Source organism: Equus caballus, chromosome 12 (assembly GCF_041296265.1).
Source record: "Equus caballus isolate H_3958 breed thoroughbred chromosome 12, TB-T2T, whole genome shotgun sequence".
NCBI classification, from domain to species: Eukaryota; Metazoa; Chordata; class Mammalia; order Perissodactyla; family Equidae; genus Equus; species Equus caballus.
In genome coordinates, this window is record NC_091695.1 from 45,090,547 (window position 1) to 45,106,354 (window position 15,808).

A 15,808-nucleotide genomic window follows, 5' to 3' on the forward strand; every position below is an offset into this window, starting at 1 on the left:
CGTCTGCTACATTACACCTGCTCCCAGAAAGGAGGTTGTAATTTCATTTCCTACACTTTGTCAGTTTTATTTGGTTCCCATCTTATAAGAACATAAGCCCCCAAGTAAATTCTGGGGCTAGTAAAGGTAATGGTATATTTTAAAATTAAATTTTCAATAAATATAATTCAAATTTTTAAAAAGATAACAGTATTTTGCCCCACGTATCCTCATAGAAAGCATTAAAAGAAAAGCAGAAATAAAAGGGAACAATTAGATAACTAGGAAGTTTCCTGAAGGAGATTTAACCAAAGGTTAAAATAAGCTTTTCTGTAGAGTAGTGCTTGCAACTTTCTAAATCTTGAGACCCATTTGTAAATGCCTCGATTTTCCCCGATTGGAGGAAAAGGCCGAGGGGCCCGGATCTGAACCACATTTTGAGAGCACCTATGTGCACAGCACGCCCCCAGTGATGTGGGAAAGTGCCTTGGCCGGTGGGAAACAAACACCAGTTTCCAGGAACAAGAGGGCACCAGGCGGACGGCTCAGTCTCAGAAAAGAAGTTCCATGTTCCGTCCCAACCATTTTTTGTCTAAGTTTGAGATCGTTTCCGATGGAAAAGAAAGTTAAGAGAAAAATTTTAAAAGGAGAAGGACGGAAAGAAAAAGCAAACGATAAATAAAGAGAAAAAAAAAAGGAAAAGAGGGAAAAACAGAAGGAAATGAAGAACAGAAAGAAAGAGAAAGAAAGAACTAGATTTGCCAGTTATTAAAGTTACTAAACACTGGTTATTAGAACCCAAATTGAGAGGCTTCTAATAAAACAATGGTGTATACTCTCCCAGACCATCGATGTCTAGAAAGAGACATGAAAACAACATGATATGCAACCCCCGGTGTCCTAGGGTGTAGAAGGACCAAGCTCTGTGTCGGCCGGGGGCAAACTCTCAGCCGATCCTGTCACAGAGAGGAATTCCTGTTGGTCAAGAGAGTCCGTCTGCCATCCAAATTTCTCCGCAGTAGCTCAGTGCCCTTGAGCTACTTTGCAAACACAAAAGGCATCCACAGTGTTCTCTGGCCTGGAAAGCAGGTCCTGGGCTCCCCGATGGACAGGAAGGCAGGACCAGGAGGAACAGGGGTCAAGCCCTCAAGCTTTCCCAGGCAGCCCACGGCGCCAGGAAGTCGCCTCCCCGGCCGCTGGGTCTCCACCCGTTGTGGCGTTGTGGCGCCGGCCTGGGGCACTCACCATGGCGTAGTAGTTGCTGTTCACCATCAGAGGCCCCCGGCCGCGGAGGTAGACGTACTCTTCCCACCAGTCACTCACCTGTCGGGGGCAAAGAGGAGAGACCAACCGACAAGCTCGACGGGAGCAACCCAGGTCGCCAGGGCCCCAGGCGGAGCGCCGAGGGCTTTCTGTCCCGCCTGCCTGGCATCATGTCCCTCTCTCAGGGCCATTCCCAGAAAGGCAGCCCTAACTAAGTGGACCGCAACAAAGCGAGAAATCAAAAGTGGTTTTTTTTTTTTTCTAGGTTATGACATAGCTAGAAGGTAGATCACCTTTATTTTACACACAGTTAAAAAGAAAAGACCAAGTGGAAAATAGGTGATCAATGTTTGCTAACATTTCATAACAGTCAACGCTATCTAAAATGGCGCTGCAGACTCTTTCTCGTCTTCCCGCATCCCGGGGCTCCCCACAGCAGCCGCGGTCTCAATCCTGTTCGGTTCCCTTTCAGAGCCACCGCACTAACACGGGCCCACGTGCATTGTCTTCACCCCCCCCCCCCCCACCCCAGGGCCACGTCCCAGTATCCCGAGATGGCCAGCGGTCACAACCACACCCACAAGCTTCTGGCTCGGTCACATCCTTCTGGAGCGAGGGACCACTTTTTTTCCTACTTTGTGTTAAAGGGTATACACACACAGAATGGTGCGCACGTGAGAGTCTGAGGGAATGTGTGCAAATGTTCAAGAATTCAACACACCTGTGTAACCAGCCCCTAATCCAGAGCAGCACGTGACCCCCAGCCTCTCTGGCTCCCTCCCTCCACTCACTGCCCACCAATCACCTCTAGCCTCATCCATCAGTCTCGCCTGCCCCTATTTAACACCTTCTCTCCCACACCAGCTAGTCCCTCAAAACCAGACTCCCCGCCTCGTTTCACGCGCCAAACGTCTCCTCTTGCCGCCAGGCAGAGGGACGCTCAGCTGGTTCGTGGAATGATTTAGTAGTATTATCACACAAAAAAATCCCACCAAGAAAAACAGCATGCGTAGAGACTCACATAATTCGTAGCCCACCAGGATTTCAGCTTCAAATACCACTGTAACCTCGGTCCGAGATTGACAGCAAAATCCTGGGCGAGGGCCGTCATCCGCTTGAAGTCCTCATCCTTCATCAGAGGCCTCACCGATTCCAGATACTGGAAGAAACACAAGCCGGGCTAAAGCACGCGTGGGCCTGAGAACAGATCTAAACCCACGGCAGAGATTTTCAAATCCTCCCCAAGCCGGTTTCGCCAAACTTCAAGCAAGTTAGCTCGCTCAAGCGAGAAATGATGTTTTAGCGTCAGGATCATGAATTAAACTTTTTCAGGCTTTACTGGCACACAGGCTCCCCAGATCCTGCACCAGCACAAAAGCGTCAAAGTGAACCTCAGGGCTGACAAGACGGGCGGACACCCAGGCCCCAGGCATCTCCCGGGAAGAGCCGTGGGCCTCCCACCTCCCTCCTCTCTGCACCGCCTGTTTCATAGGCAAGGGCACAGAGATGGGAGAAACTGGAAAAGGCCAAGCGAGACTAAGTAACTAAGCCCCGACTCAAAAGCCAAGAGGTCCCCCAGTTACTACACAGTTTTGAAAACGGGGCCCTCGGACGTGGAGAAATCGGAGCCCTCCCACACCACGGGGAGGAATGCGAAACGGTGCAGCTGCTGTGGACGCCAGGCTGGTAGTGACGACAAAGTTCTAGAAGGACTTGGTGGTGGTGGTTGCACAACGCTGGGAACGTACTTAATGGCACAGAATTGTACACGTGAAAATGGTCGATTTTACGTTATGCATATTTTAACGATATACAAAAAAAGAAATGGAGTGGCTCCCGCCCTTGCAGAGCGGTTCTGAGGGGTGAATGATGGCTGTGGTTGTTGTCACGACAGGTCTTACAGGGGATCCACGCTCTGCTCCACGCCTTGCCCCACGGGGCCCCAGAGACAGCAGCTGAGGGGCACTCAAAGGCTGTGGAGTGATCCTCTTAAACATTCGGGGGGGGAGCCCCGTGGCATAGTGGTTAAGTTCACACTCTCCAATTCAGCGGCCAGGGGTTCTCGGGTTAGGATCCCGGGTGCAGACCTACACACTGCTTGTCACACCATGCTGTGGCAGGCGTCCCACATATAAAGTAGAGGAAGATGGGCACGGATGTTAGCTCAGGGCCAGTCTTCCTCAGCAAAAAAGAGGAGGATCAGCATCAGATATTAGTTCAGGGCTAATCTTCCTCAAAAAAAAAAATAAATAAAATAAATAAAAAACATCTAAGATGTGCTGATACATTGGGGAAAAAAAGATCTCATATAACAGGCCTACCAGGTGCACTCCCGAGGGCTAAGACAGCCAACGACGGCAAATTCACGGACGGCCATCCTCAGGTCCTAGACCTCAAGCCCCAGGACGCAGCACTGCAGAGAGCGGCTCCACCTACCCTGTTCACGGTGTCTTTCACGGCCGGGACCGGCAGGCGCGGCAGGGACGTCTGGAAGCTGTACAACATGGGTTTTCGGCCAGAAAAGATCTTGACCATACACTTGGGGGAGGAAAAAAAAAAAAAAAGGTACGTTTTAAAAGCTGAGACTACGTTAAAGATCCGACAGCAGTTCTCAAGCGTAGACAAGCCGTCGACTGTTTCCTGATTTTCCGTGGTGTATTTTTCCTCCAGTCCGCTTTGCGCCCCTACCCTCGCAGGCCTCAGTAAATCTGCAGGTAATGCCCCCCAAAACAACCAGGCCGAATGATTGAAAAAAAGCCTGGGGGTGGCAGATGCTTCCAGATGTCCCGCCCCGTCCAGGAGGTGCCGCTCCGCGGGCACCACGATTCTGCAGTCTGACTTCGGCTTCTGCATGGGGGCAAGTTTCCCCCACGTCCTCCTGTGAGGCCCCTGGTTTCGGGATTGGCTGGAAGCTCTGGCAACAGTGAGGAGGGGCTGAGTGGAGGCACCTGGACCTCGAGCCACCCCAGGGGAAGCAGTGTGGCCCCCTCCATCACTGTCAAACCTCGTGGACAGCACGCACCTCCCTTCTATCGGCCCTTGATTTAGGCTGGAATGATCTAACCCTGGTGTAACGGGTCATCTCATGCTGACCAGACCATAAGTGATTTTCTAGGGCTCATGGTGTGGGAGGGGTTGTTCTTGATGCTGAAGGGCCTTGGCACTCAAAGGGACATTGGCCATGAATGCCATCCTAGGGGAACGCCGCTTAACCCGTCTGGTGAAGCGAGGGGAAGCCATCTCTGATCCGCTCTGGGCGTTAAATTCTGCTTCTCTGGAACTCAGAAAAGGTAACACCAGCACCAGCAGGAAGTCACTTTGGGAAAGAGGGAAGTGCAGGAGTGTGGGGCCGGCACCACCGTGGCTCCCAGGCTTCACTCAGGGGCAAGGCCCCAGAGGCGGCGTCCAGCCCACGGACGGAGCCGTCCTTCGGTGAAATCGGGACAAGCATCCATGCACATGGCAAATATGTGACACTCGGGCAAAGGGCCGAGGCGAGCTACTGGAACATGCCGGAAGCTAAGGCCGAGTCAGGGAGTCGGGGTCAGACTGGTCAGCTAGGGAAACCTCTTAACGCCCAACTACAAGCCGGACGGAAAAGCTCCAAAAAGTGGACGGACGGGATTTTTATTCAGTGGATGATCTGGATGACAAACCTAGCAGACATTAGTTGAAATGTTCAGAACTCACAAACATCATTAAAGAAAAACACCCTTTGACCTAAACTTATGAGTCATGGTGAATCAGACCTCTCCAGCACTTAGAGGTCAACACCCAAGTCACCAACCAAGTGTCCCGAGGAAAGGTCCCAGGAGGACACCACTTTCAAAAGTAAAAGCCCTCGGGGTTGGCCCGGTGGCGCAGCGGTTAAGTGTGTACGTTCCGCTTCTCAGCGGCCTGGGGTTCGCCGGTTCGGCTCCCGGATGCGGACACGGCACCGCTTGTCAAGCCATGCTGTGGCAGGCGTCCCACATATAAAATAGAGGAAGATGGGCACGGGTGTTAGCTCAGGGCCAGTCTTCCTCAGCAAAAAGAGGAGCACTGGCAGCAGATGTTAGCTCAGGGCTAATCTTCCTCAAAAAAAAAAACGTAAAAGCCGTCCACACGAGACACTAGGCTAAGTGAGATGAGCCAGGCCCAGGACAAACACTGCCTGACCGTGCTGATCTGTGGAACCTAAAGGAGTCAGAGAATCTCGGACACAGTGAGTAGAATGATGGGTGCCAGGAGGCAGGAGAAATGGAGATGCATTGGTTAAAACGTACAAAATTTCAGTGACACGAAATAAATAAGTTCCAGGGATCCACTGTACCACACAGGGCCTGGGACTAACAATACAGTATCATATACTTAAAAATATGCAGGGGCCGGCCCCGTGGCCAAGTGGTTAAGTTCATGCGCTCCACTTCGGCGGCCCAGGGTTTCGCTGGTTCGGATCTTGGGCGTGGACCTGGCACCGCTCATCAGGCCACACTGAGGTGGCGTCCCACATGCCACAACTAGAAGGACCTACAACTAGAATATACAACTACGTACTGGGGGGCTTTGGGGAGAAGAAGAAGAGAAAAAAAAGATCGGCAACAGATGTTAGCTCTGATGTCAATATTTAAAAAAAATAAAAAATTAAAATCAGGGGCTGGCCCTGTGGCCAAGTGGTTAAGTTCACGCGCTCCACTTCAGTGGCCCAGGGTTTCGCTGGTTCGAATCCTGGGTGCAGACATGGTACAGCTCGTCAAGGCACGCTGAGACAGTGTCCCATATGCCACAACTGGAAGGACCCACAACTAAAAATGCACAACTATGTACCGGGAGGCTTTGAGGAGAAAAAGGAAAAATAAAATCTTTAAAAAAAAAATTAAAATTAAATTTAAATTAAAAAGAAAAAAGTCTGCTAAGAGGGGGCCAGCCCAGTCGCATAGCGGTTAAGTGCACACGCTCAGCTTCAGCAGCCAGGGGTTCACAGGTTTGGATCCCAGCTATCGACCTATGCACTGCTCATCAAGCCATGCTGTGGTGGCACCCTACATACAAAAATAGAGGAAGATGGGTACGGACGTTAGCTCAGGGCCAATCTTCCTCACACACACACACAAAATTTGCTAAGAGGGGAGATCTCATGTTTAGCGCTCTTACCACAAAAGGAAAAAAAACAGTGGGGCACGAGGAAACTCTGGGAGGAGATGCACACGTTTGTGGCAGCGACGGTGGTGACAGCTTCACAGCTGTCGACTGACCCCCAAACACATCAGGCGTACACGTGAAATAGGTACGACTTTTTGTATGTCAAGCCCATCTCGATAAAGCGGTTAAGAAACCCCACAGCAGCTCCCCACAGAGAGGGGAGATCAATTACCATCCAGATTCTGGTGGCGCGACTCATCTTGCCGTGCTCCGCAAACATCCAGCCGTGGTAGGACAGCAGCACCTTCAGGGAGTAGCGCATGGTGATGATGAGGGCCACCCACAGGCCTGTGCCGAAGAGGACGCCGCTGACGATGTTCTTCGTCTGGCTGGACATGTAGCCACTACCGAGACAGGACAAAACGCGGGTACGTTAGCGTGCGAAAAAGACGTGGGCCGCGGCTCTGGGAGACACCGCATCGGCCTGCCGTGGACACAAAGGGGACCGCAGGCCCCGATCAGAGTTGGGTCTAATCAAAGCGAGGACATTCATATTAGTCCAACTCTCAAAAGACTCCGGCACTTTTCTTCTTGCCTCCAGAAGAACCAGCCCCTCCTGTGTCGGTGGTACTCGAAACAAGCCAAGGCTGACTTGTGTGATCAGGAAAAACGCACCAGTGCCTCGAGGGTCTAGGGACGACCACAACAGAGGGGACTCTGTGAGGCTGTGGCCCGGCCCCGAGGATAACGAGCCTCAGATCGACCTGCTGGCATCTGCTTGGCTGGCCGCTCGCAGCCAGTCTGTGCTATTCCCTTCCTGCTCCTTGTGGGTTTTTATTTTCAAACATACCTGTGGATTTCACTATTACTCATAAGAAACTTGGATCCCTTGGCAAAACCATGACCTCAACTATTTATATCGAAAAGAGCTCTAGGCAGGAATATTTATCACAAATAAAGGAAGAAACTGATCGTGTAAAATGAGCATTTATTTTTACTTATTTATTTTTTTAAAGATTGGCACCTGAGCTAACATCTGTTGCCAATCTTCTTCTTTTTTTCTTATTCTCCCCAAAGCCCCCCACTACATAATTGTATATTCTAGCCGTGGGTCCTTCTGGCTGTGCTATGTGGGACGCCGTCTCAGCGTGGCCTGATGAGCGGTGCCATGCCTGTGCCCAGGATCCGAACCAGCGAAACCCTGGGCCGCCGAAGTGGAGGGCATGAACTTAACCACTCAGCCACGGGGCTGGCCCCTAAAATGACCATTTAAATAATAAACTTAGACAGAGAAAATGTTTTCATTTGCTAAGGAAAGTAATATATTTTATGGTAAAGATAGGACTTGAAAAATGAGGAAATGTAGTTCTTCATACGTCTTTGTGGTTTTAGATGTTCTCGAAACCATCAAATATTTAAAAATAAAACAATTTAAATAACAAATGTCGGTGAGGATGTGGAGAAAAGGGAACGCTTGTGCACTGTTGGTGGCAATGTAAATTGGGGCAGCCACTACGGGAAACGGGATGGAGGTTCCTCAAAAAATTAAGAATAGAACTACCATATGATCCAGCAATTTCACTGCTGGGCGTTCATCTGAAGGAAATGAAATCACTGTCTCAGAAAGACATCTGCGTCCCCATGTTCACTGCAGCGTCATTCACAACAGCCAGGACATGGAAACAACCTAAGTGCCCATCGACAATGAGTGGATAAAGAAGATGTGGCATGTATATACAATGGAATATTATTCAGCCACAAAAAAGAAGGAAATCCTGCCATCTGCAAAACACGGATGGACCCCGAGGGCATTATACCAAGTGAACTAAGTGAGAGAAAGAAAGGCAAATACTGCATTATCACACTTATATGTGAAATCTAAAAAAAAAAAAAAACCTGAATTCATAGACATAGAGAACAGACTGGGTGTTGCCAGAGGCTAGGGGGGAGGGGGATGGGTGAAATGGGGGATGTTGGTCAAAAAGTACAAACTTGCAGTTATAAGATAAATAAGTCCTTAAAAAAGATAAATAAGTCCTAAGGATGTAATGGTAACTATACTTAACTGCATATATGTGTATATATATATGTATATAAAATTTTTTTTTTTTTGGTGAGGAAGATTTGCTCTGAGCTAACATCTCTTGCCCATCTTCCTCCATTTTTTTTTTCTTGAGGAAGATTAGCCCTGAGCTAACATCTGTGCCGATCTTCCTCTGCTGTTTTGTATGTGGGTCACTGCCACAGCATGGCTTGACAAGTGGTGTAGGTCTGAGCCCAGGATCCAAACCTACAAACCTGGGCCACTGAAGTGGAGCGTGCTGGACTTAACCACTATGCCATGGGGCCAGCCCCTGTATTGTATATTTTTGAAAACTGCTAAGAGAGTAGATCTTAAAAGTTCTCATCACGAGAAGAAAAAATTTGTAAGTATATGTGTTGATAGATTTTTTTTTTAAAGATTTTATGTTTCCTTTTTCTCCCCAAAACTCCCCAGTACATAGTCGTGTACTTTAGTTGTAGGTTCTTCTGGTTGTGGCACGCGGGATGCTGCCTCAGCATGACTTGATGAGCCGTGCCACATCCACGCCCAGGATCCAAACCGGTGAAACCCTGGGCCGCCGAAGTGGAGTGCACAAACTCAATCACTTGGCCACAGGGCCGGCCCCGATGTGTTGACAGATTTTAATTAAACTTGTGGAAATCATTCTGTAATACACACATGTATCAAATCATTATATTGCATATCTAAAGCCAATAAAATGTTATATGTCAATCATATCTCATTTAAAAAAGTAAAAAAAGGAGTAGGCCCAGTGGCACAGCAGGTAATCTAGAATGTTCTGCTTCAGCAGCCCAGGGTTCACTGGTTCAGATCCTGGCATGGACCTTCACACCGCTGATCAAGCCAGGATGTGGCAGGCATCCCACATATAAAATGGAGGTGGATGGGCATGGATGTTAGTTCAGGGCCAATCTACCTCAGCCAAAAAAAAAAAAAAAAAAGAGGAGGATTGGCAGCAGATGTTAGCTCAGGGCTAATCTTCCTCAAAAAAACTAAAAAACAATTTTTGTGTGTGCTTCATATTATTAAAACAACCAATATAGCCCTAATATAACCTAAAACAACCAATATAGCCCTAATACAACCCTAAAGGTATCGCCAGTATTTGGAAACCACCAATTTAACACCTTATAAAACTTAAGTTGGGGCCGGCCCCGTGGCCGAGTGGTTAAGTTCACACGCTCTGCTTCTGCAGCCCAGGGTTTCGCAGGTTCAGATCCTGGGCGCAGACATGGCACCGCTCATCAAGCCACGCTGAGGCGGCATCCCACATGCCACAACTAGAAGGAGCCACAACTAAAAATATACAACTATGTACTGAGGGGCATTGGGGAGAAGAAGGGGGAAAAAAACATTGGTAACAGATGTTAGCTCAGGTGCCAATCTTTAAAAAGAAAACAAAAAACTTAAGTAACATAGAAACAAATATCTTCAAGCTAAAATACTCTTGCTTCAAAACTCCTATCCTTCTATAGCGTGTCAAATCTTGCGGTCCAGTTTCCCTGTCGTCTCTACTTTAAACCTATGCGGTCTTTTCTGAGGGTGTCATCTACAGGCAAGCTTGGGTTCAGGAATCTAAGAACCTACCTTTCAGATGGTCTACACTTGAGATTTCTAAGCACTGCATCACTAAAGGAAAAGACACACACATTTACTCGATTCACAAAAACCAAACAGCATCTTAATGTCCACAGATAAATGACACGCCCAGGACTTTTTATATCTAGACACACAGGCACTTTCATAACAGGCGCTCGCAGGAAGCTTTCTATTAACGAACAGCTTCCTCCGAGGCTGCAGGGGAGGGAAAAAGACACAGCGAACCCCACACGGCCCCAGACACCTGCCCTTGTGAAAGCAGCGGCCGAGAGATGTCGGGGATCCTCTCCAGGAAGACAGTTCCAGAACGGCCCCTGAGCCTGGAAACACTGGTGCTTAATTAACCTGGTTTTTCTAAATTTGGGCCGGGGATGGCCCAGTTACCACAATTGGTTTAGAGGGACAAAGAAACAAATCTTATAAAGACCCAGATTATAAAGGGCTTTAAATAGCCAGGACTTCTAAATATAATCCAGCGTTAGGAGACGGCCCACACTGGAGAGCCAATTAAAAACCAGTGTTAAACCCACAACCGTCTGAAAAGCACGCAGGAACAGCACGACAGGGCGTGCAGAGGTGAGCTGTCTGCGCAGGGGGTAGGCCTGGGGTTCCTCGGGAACCAATGGACCAGAGGAGAGAGGCTCTGGCAGGAGTGACAAGAGTGACAGGGACCCTGCCCCAGCCTCCCCGGCCAAGGAACCTGGCAGGCCTCCCGTGCAGGCAGGCTTCCACCAACTCGACAGGACACTTGTCTCCTGTCCTTGCAGACACTGACAAAGGCGTCACCCAGCCTTCGAGAGGCAGCTGGAGGCTGTGTCCCGTGTGTCCCGGGGGCTTCCTGAAGTGTTCACAAGGCAAGGACTCCCGCTCAAAGCCACATCAAAAAATCCACACCTTTAAGTTAAAACTGCTCAATCATTTCTTTAGGGTCATCAGAATCAAACTCAGTGGCGAGCCATAAGTTCTCATTCATGTCACACTCTGCCAGTTTATCCTCCTATTCCTTTCTTTTTGTTTTTGTTTTTTTTTTTTTTTTGAGGAAGATTAGCACTCAGCGAACATCTGCTGCCAATCCTCCTCTTTTTGCTGAGGAAGACTGGCCCTGAGCTAACATCCGTGCCCATCTTCCTCTACTTTATATGTGGGACGCCTCCCACAGCGTAGTTTGCCAAGTGGTGCCGTGTCCGCACCCGGGATCTGAACTGGCGAACCCCAGGCCGCCAAAGCGGAACATGCACACAACTGCTGTGCCACCGGGCCGGCCCCTTCCTCCTGCTCCTTTCTGAAGGAACTATATTGAATCCAACGACCAGCAGCTGCTAGCTCTTGGAAAGGCCCAAACGTTCCCTGGTGTTGCTTAGGCCAGACCCCAGCACCACAGATACAGCCCGGGAAACGTGGGGACACACCTGGGCTGCCATCTCGTCCCCCAAGGGCCCCCACCTTCCACACGCAACGCCTGCCCCAAGAAACAAAGCCCCATTATGGGACGAGGACTTGGGCGCCACTATTTCTCCAGTAAGAGACCTAAATTGATCACCAATGTAAACAAGCAACATGGAAATAGGATGGAAGGTCTGGCACCGGGCAGCCATGGGGGCATCAGAGGAACTGGGAGCTTTCTTAGCAAAAAATAAAAATGTGTACTCCAAAGCAAGGGCCACGGGCATGAACAGGGTAGCAGAGCCGGCCCAGGTCCCACCGTCTGGCCATCCGTGGCTAAGGCAGCGATGCTTGTCTGTCTGGCAGGAAGGTGCCCTGAGGGGGGCTCAGGGCACTTGGCAGGAAGCACACATGTCAGAGGTGTGCAGAGTGGGGTTTGAACTCCAGCCTCCCACCTCCTCTCTCTGTGACCCTGGGCAAGCATCTGCATTTCTGAATGTCTCCCCTTCACAACAGAGACCTCAGTGAGAGAGGTCACCACGGCGCAGGGTCCCACCCGCAGGAGATTCTGCGTGGGGGTCAGGGCCACCCCTGGGCCTGGAGGGAAGCAAGGACATAAGAGGGGTCCCATCAATGTCCTCTAGGGCACGTCCAACCTTTCGGTATTCATACCTTTAGAGAAAAGCATCAACCCAAAGGCTCCTCGGGGCCAAATCTCACGGTAGGAAGAAAGCTGCCTTTCAAGCTCCTAGAAAAAAATCTAAAACTCCCAGGAGAGGGTATTGGGGTTCACCCCGGGGTTCTAAGCCACTCCAACGGGGAACCAAGGGCTGAGGTCTCCCCAGAGCGCCCCACAGCAGTCAGCTCTCAGGGCCACAGAAGCCCAGGAGGGACTCCAGTGCAAGGAAGTGACTGTGTCCACAACCAGCTCCTGGAGCCAAAATTCCTTTAGAGGACGCCACCTGCCAGGCTAAGCGCACCCTGCCTGGCCACCGCCTCGGGCCCCGACACGGTCCAGCGGGTAGCCCTGGACCAACGTGCCTCTTCTCACCCCTGGTCTTCAGAGAAAGGGCCACAAGGGACCACAAACTTTCCAGGGGGACCTTAACACCAGCCCAGGACCTGACATGGTAACAAGAGCAAAGCTTCAGACAGAATCCAGACCAGTAATGGTCGCTATATTGGAAAAGACATAAAAATATCAGCAACCACAAAAAATCAATAACTTCCTAGAACACTTGAGATTTGAAAGGGTTACTTACGTCGTGTCAAGGGTCCGATTGATCTTTGCGATGATGCCCAAGGAGGGGTCGATCTTGGCGTACATGGTTGACATCACACCCACCACCACGATGAGCCAACTGGAAGGACTCGCTGGGTACACGCCAGTGATGACGCCATTCTAAAAACAGACAGGCGTCGTGAGCAAGGTCCCTCCCACAAAACCCCACGGCCCCTGGCAATGGGGACCAGTGAGATGTCAGGCAGTGGGTGGGAGATGTTTCCAGCACGTGGGTGGCTAAGCCACCTGACCCCGCGGTCACTACTGGAAATCTCTCCCAGAGCCTCCACCTCGAAACTGCTCCAACTTGTGTGTCCAGTTCCTTCCCTTCCTCTCCTCGAGCCAAAACCCTCCTAAAACAGTTTCCCTGAGAGTGACCCCAGGACATTAGAATCACCCAAGGCACCAGTTTTACAGATTCCGGAACTCCACCCAGACTGCCTCACCACACCCTCGGGCTAAGGAAACCCTGCAGGTTAAGGACGTCACTGAGCCAACCGTGCCGTCCTCCCCCACAACCTGCTACGCCTAGGATGCCCCAGACCCCAGCTCCAAAGCCACGCCTCTTGCCACTCTAGAATCACGATGCTGCTGAACCTCAAAGGATTAACAGGAGACCTCACTCCGTGTCGAGAATCTGCTGTAAGATACTTCAGCCAAAACCCTCCACGCACCCTTAAAAAAAAAAAAAAAAAAAGTAGCAGGAGCCGAGGAGGAAGAATATGAAAACAAACGCAAAACACTGATGGCTGTGGAAACCAGGAGGCAAGTGGGACAGCACCGGATTCTCTTTTACTTTTGTGTATATTTCGAAATTTCCAATTAAAGAAAAATTCTTACTAAAGCCATCTTTTTTTTTTTTTTTTTGAGGAAGATTAGCCCTGAGCTAACATCTGCCGCCAATCCTCCTCTTTTTGCTGAGGAAGACTGGCCCTGAGCTAACATCCATGCCCATCTTCCTCTACTTTAGATGTGGGATGCCTGCCACAGCATGGCTTGCCAAGCTGTGCCATGTCCGTACCCGGGATGTGAACCAGTGAACCCCAGGCCACCGAAGCAGAACAGGGGCACTTAACCCACTGGGCCACCGGGCCGGCCCCTAAAACCATCTTAATAAGAGATTGATTGAAATGAAAATGGAGGGAGGAAGGTTCTAGAGGAAATGTCCCGGCTCACCACGTCCCCGCGCCCCTCCCCGCATCAGCAGCAGCGCTGACAGCCCTGCCGGCCCCTCCTCCCTCCGAGCACGAGATGGTCCTCTCCTGAGCCATTGGTTGGCACGGCCACATCCTGTTCACTGTACGTTTTCATGTCTGTTAGTCTTGCTGCCTCGATTGTACTAAAAGGTCTTTAAAATCAGAGAACAGCATTTCCACTGGGTTGAAAAGACGGCCACACCTCTGCGCCCAAGTTTCTATTTTCCTGATTTGAAGGTAAAAAGGAGGCGCTCCCAGCAAGGCCAGGCGGGCGAACTTTCCTTCCCCTGTGGGTGGTGCCCTCCTCCGCTTTGGGTGGACCACGCCAGCCGGTGCAGGGACAAGCGACACGGGATGTGACCCAGAGCCCACTGGCAGAGCCCAGCGACACCTGTCCAGCCAGGCCGGCTGCCAGGGGCCCGCCCACCTTCCCATTGTCCCCGCTGTCACCCGCTCCAGCTCCCGGGCCTTTCTCAACAGCCCTCACCTGCGCCACCCTCGGAAAAGGAAAACGAGAAGAAACGGACAAGGTGGTCTGGGTCACCCCGGGGAACGGGGAGGGAGCACCTTTGACCGGAGGTACTTTCATCCTGTTCGAACGTTTTTAAACAGGCATTCATTTACTCCTTCTGTGATTTTTAAAATAAATTAAAAACAAGGCAGGTGCTTAAAAACAGTGACTGCCTTCCCGCTCGTTCAGGTGAACCGAATTGAGAACATGCAAAGTTAAGTGTGTCTGAATGGACGTGCCGATTTTTGTGATGTTTGATGATTTTATCAGCGAGATGCCTGTTAGACTCGCTGCGGTTTCACACGGCTGGAAAACAATCCTCTTCCTACAATGGGTAAAGGGTTCTGGACGCGGAGCAGGAGATGGGAATTCTAGTCTTTCCTCGGCTTCTCCCGAGCAGGTGACCTGCCTTCTATGGGCCTGGATTACTCACCTGTCCTGCAGGTACGGACTCCTCCTACCTGCCTTACAGAGTTTCTTCAAGAACTCAGCAACCCAGTGTACGTGAGAGGCCGTCAGCCTTAGAGCACCTCGGAAACACAAATTAAGTGCCAAGGACACTGAAATGCTTGTCCTCCCACTGCACCTCGACAACGAGGCTCGGACGGTCAAGCGAATACCGGACGGATTTAAGCGAGTCGCTGCAAACCTTGAATCGGATGAACTTCTTCTTCCAGGAATGAAGTCCGGACAGGTAGATCTGCTTCAGGGCCTCGTGGCTCAGCCGCAGGTCGATCCCGTCCGGGGTGACCGTGAACTGGAAGGCGACGGCTTGGTGAGCCTCTGCCATCTTTAGGGATCTCCTGGGAAGAAGTAGGGAGAAGGTGACACAGTGTAGCATTTTACAGGCTATGAGAAAACCCCTCGGACGCAGGCGTAATTCATTCTGAATTTCAGTTCGTCCTCCCCATTTAACAGACGTAATAGTTTTCACTAAGAGCAAATTCTGTGACGACCCACGGCGCCCCCTCCCCTACCCGTCCAGCACTATAGGGACAATCGCTGCCTCTGCTTAGGGGCCCTGGGAGCGGAGTCCGGGAGTGAAACCCGTCAGCCCTGGCCCGTGTCCTCCAGTCCCCAGGCTCGTGGAAATCCCTCCCGCTTGGCCCCTGGCCGTCTCTCCAGCTGACATGGGAAGCTGGCGTCTGTTTAGCAACAGGCAATGCAGAGGCAGGTCTAATTTCGCCCACCAGCTTCCTGGAGGCCAGCACAGAAGAAATCCCGAGGCTCCAGAAATGAGTCCACCACAGCCCTAAACCCCTAATCTTCAGATGGGAACACAGGACCAACGCCTCGGCCTCTGGCGCAAGGGTGGCTGCTGTCCTGGGAAACCATCTCGGGTACCAAAGACGACCCCACGAAAATCAGACGCGCAGAATCCCACAAGTGGGCGTTTAGAGCAAGGACCC

The 15,808-nt window shown here is 50.7% G+C and overlaps 1 protein-coding gene across 4 annotated transcripts in view; it reads right to left on the reverse strand.

Annotated features, from left to right (window-relative positions):
• Positions 1-15,808, reverse strand: part of CPT1A (carnitine palmitoyltransferase 1A) — a 63,024-nt gene that overhangs the window by 31,666 nt on the left and 15,550 nt on the right. For all 4 annotated transcript variants that reach the window (XM_023653766.2, XM_023653765.2, XM_070228386.1 and 1 more), the window contains 6 exon segments: positions 15,049-15,202; positions 12,673-12,812; positions 6,596-6,767; positions 3,679-3,780; positions 2,264-2,401; positions 1,225-1,302 (listed from right to left, as the gene is read on the reverse strand). In XM_023653766.2, coding sequence (XP_023509534.2) covers positions 1,225-1,302; positions 2,264-2,401; positions 3,679-3,780; positions 6,596-6,767; positions 12,673-12,812; positions 15,049-15,202 — 784 coding nt within the window.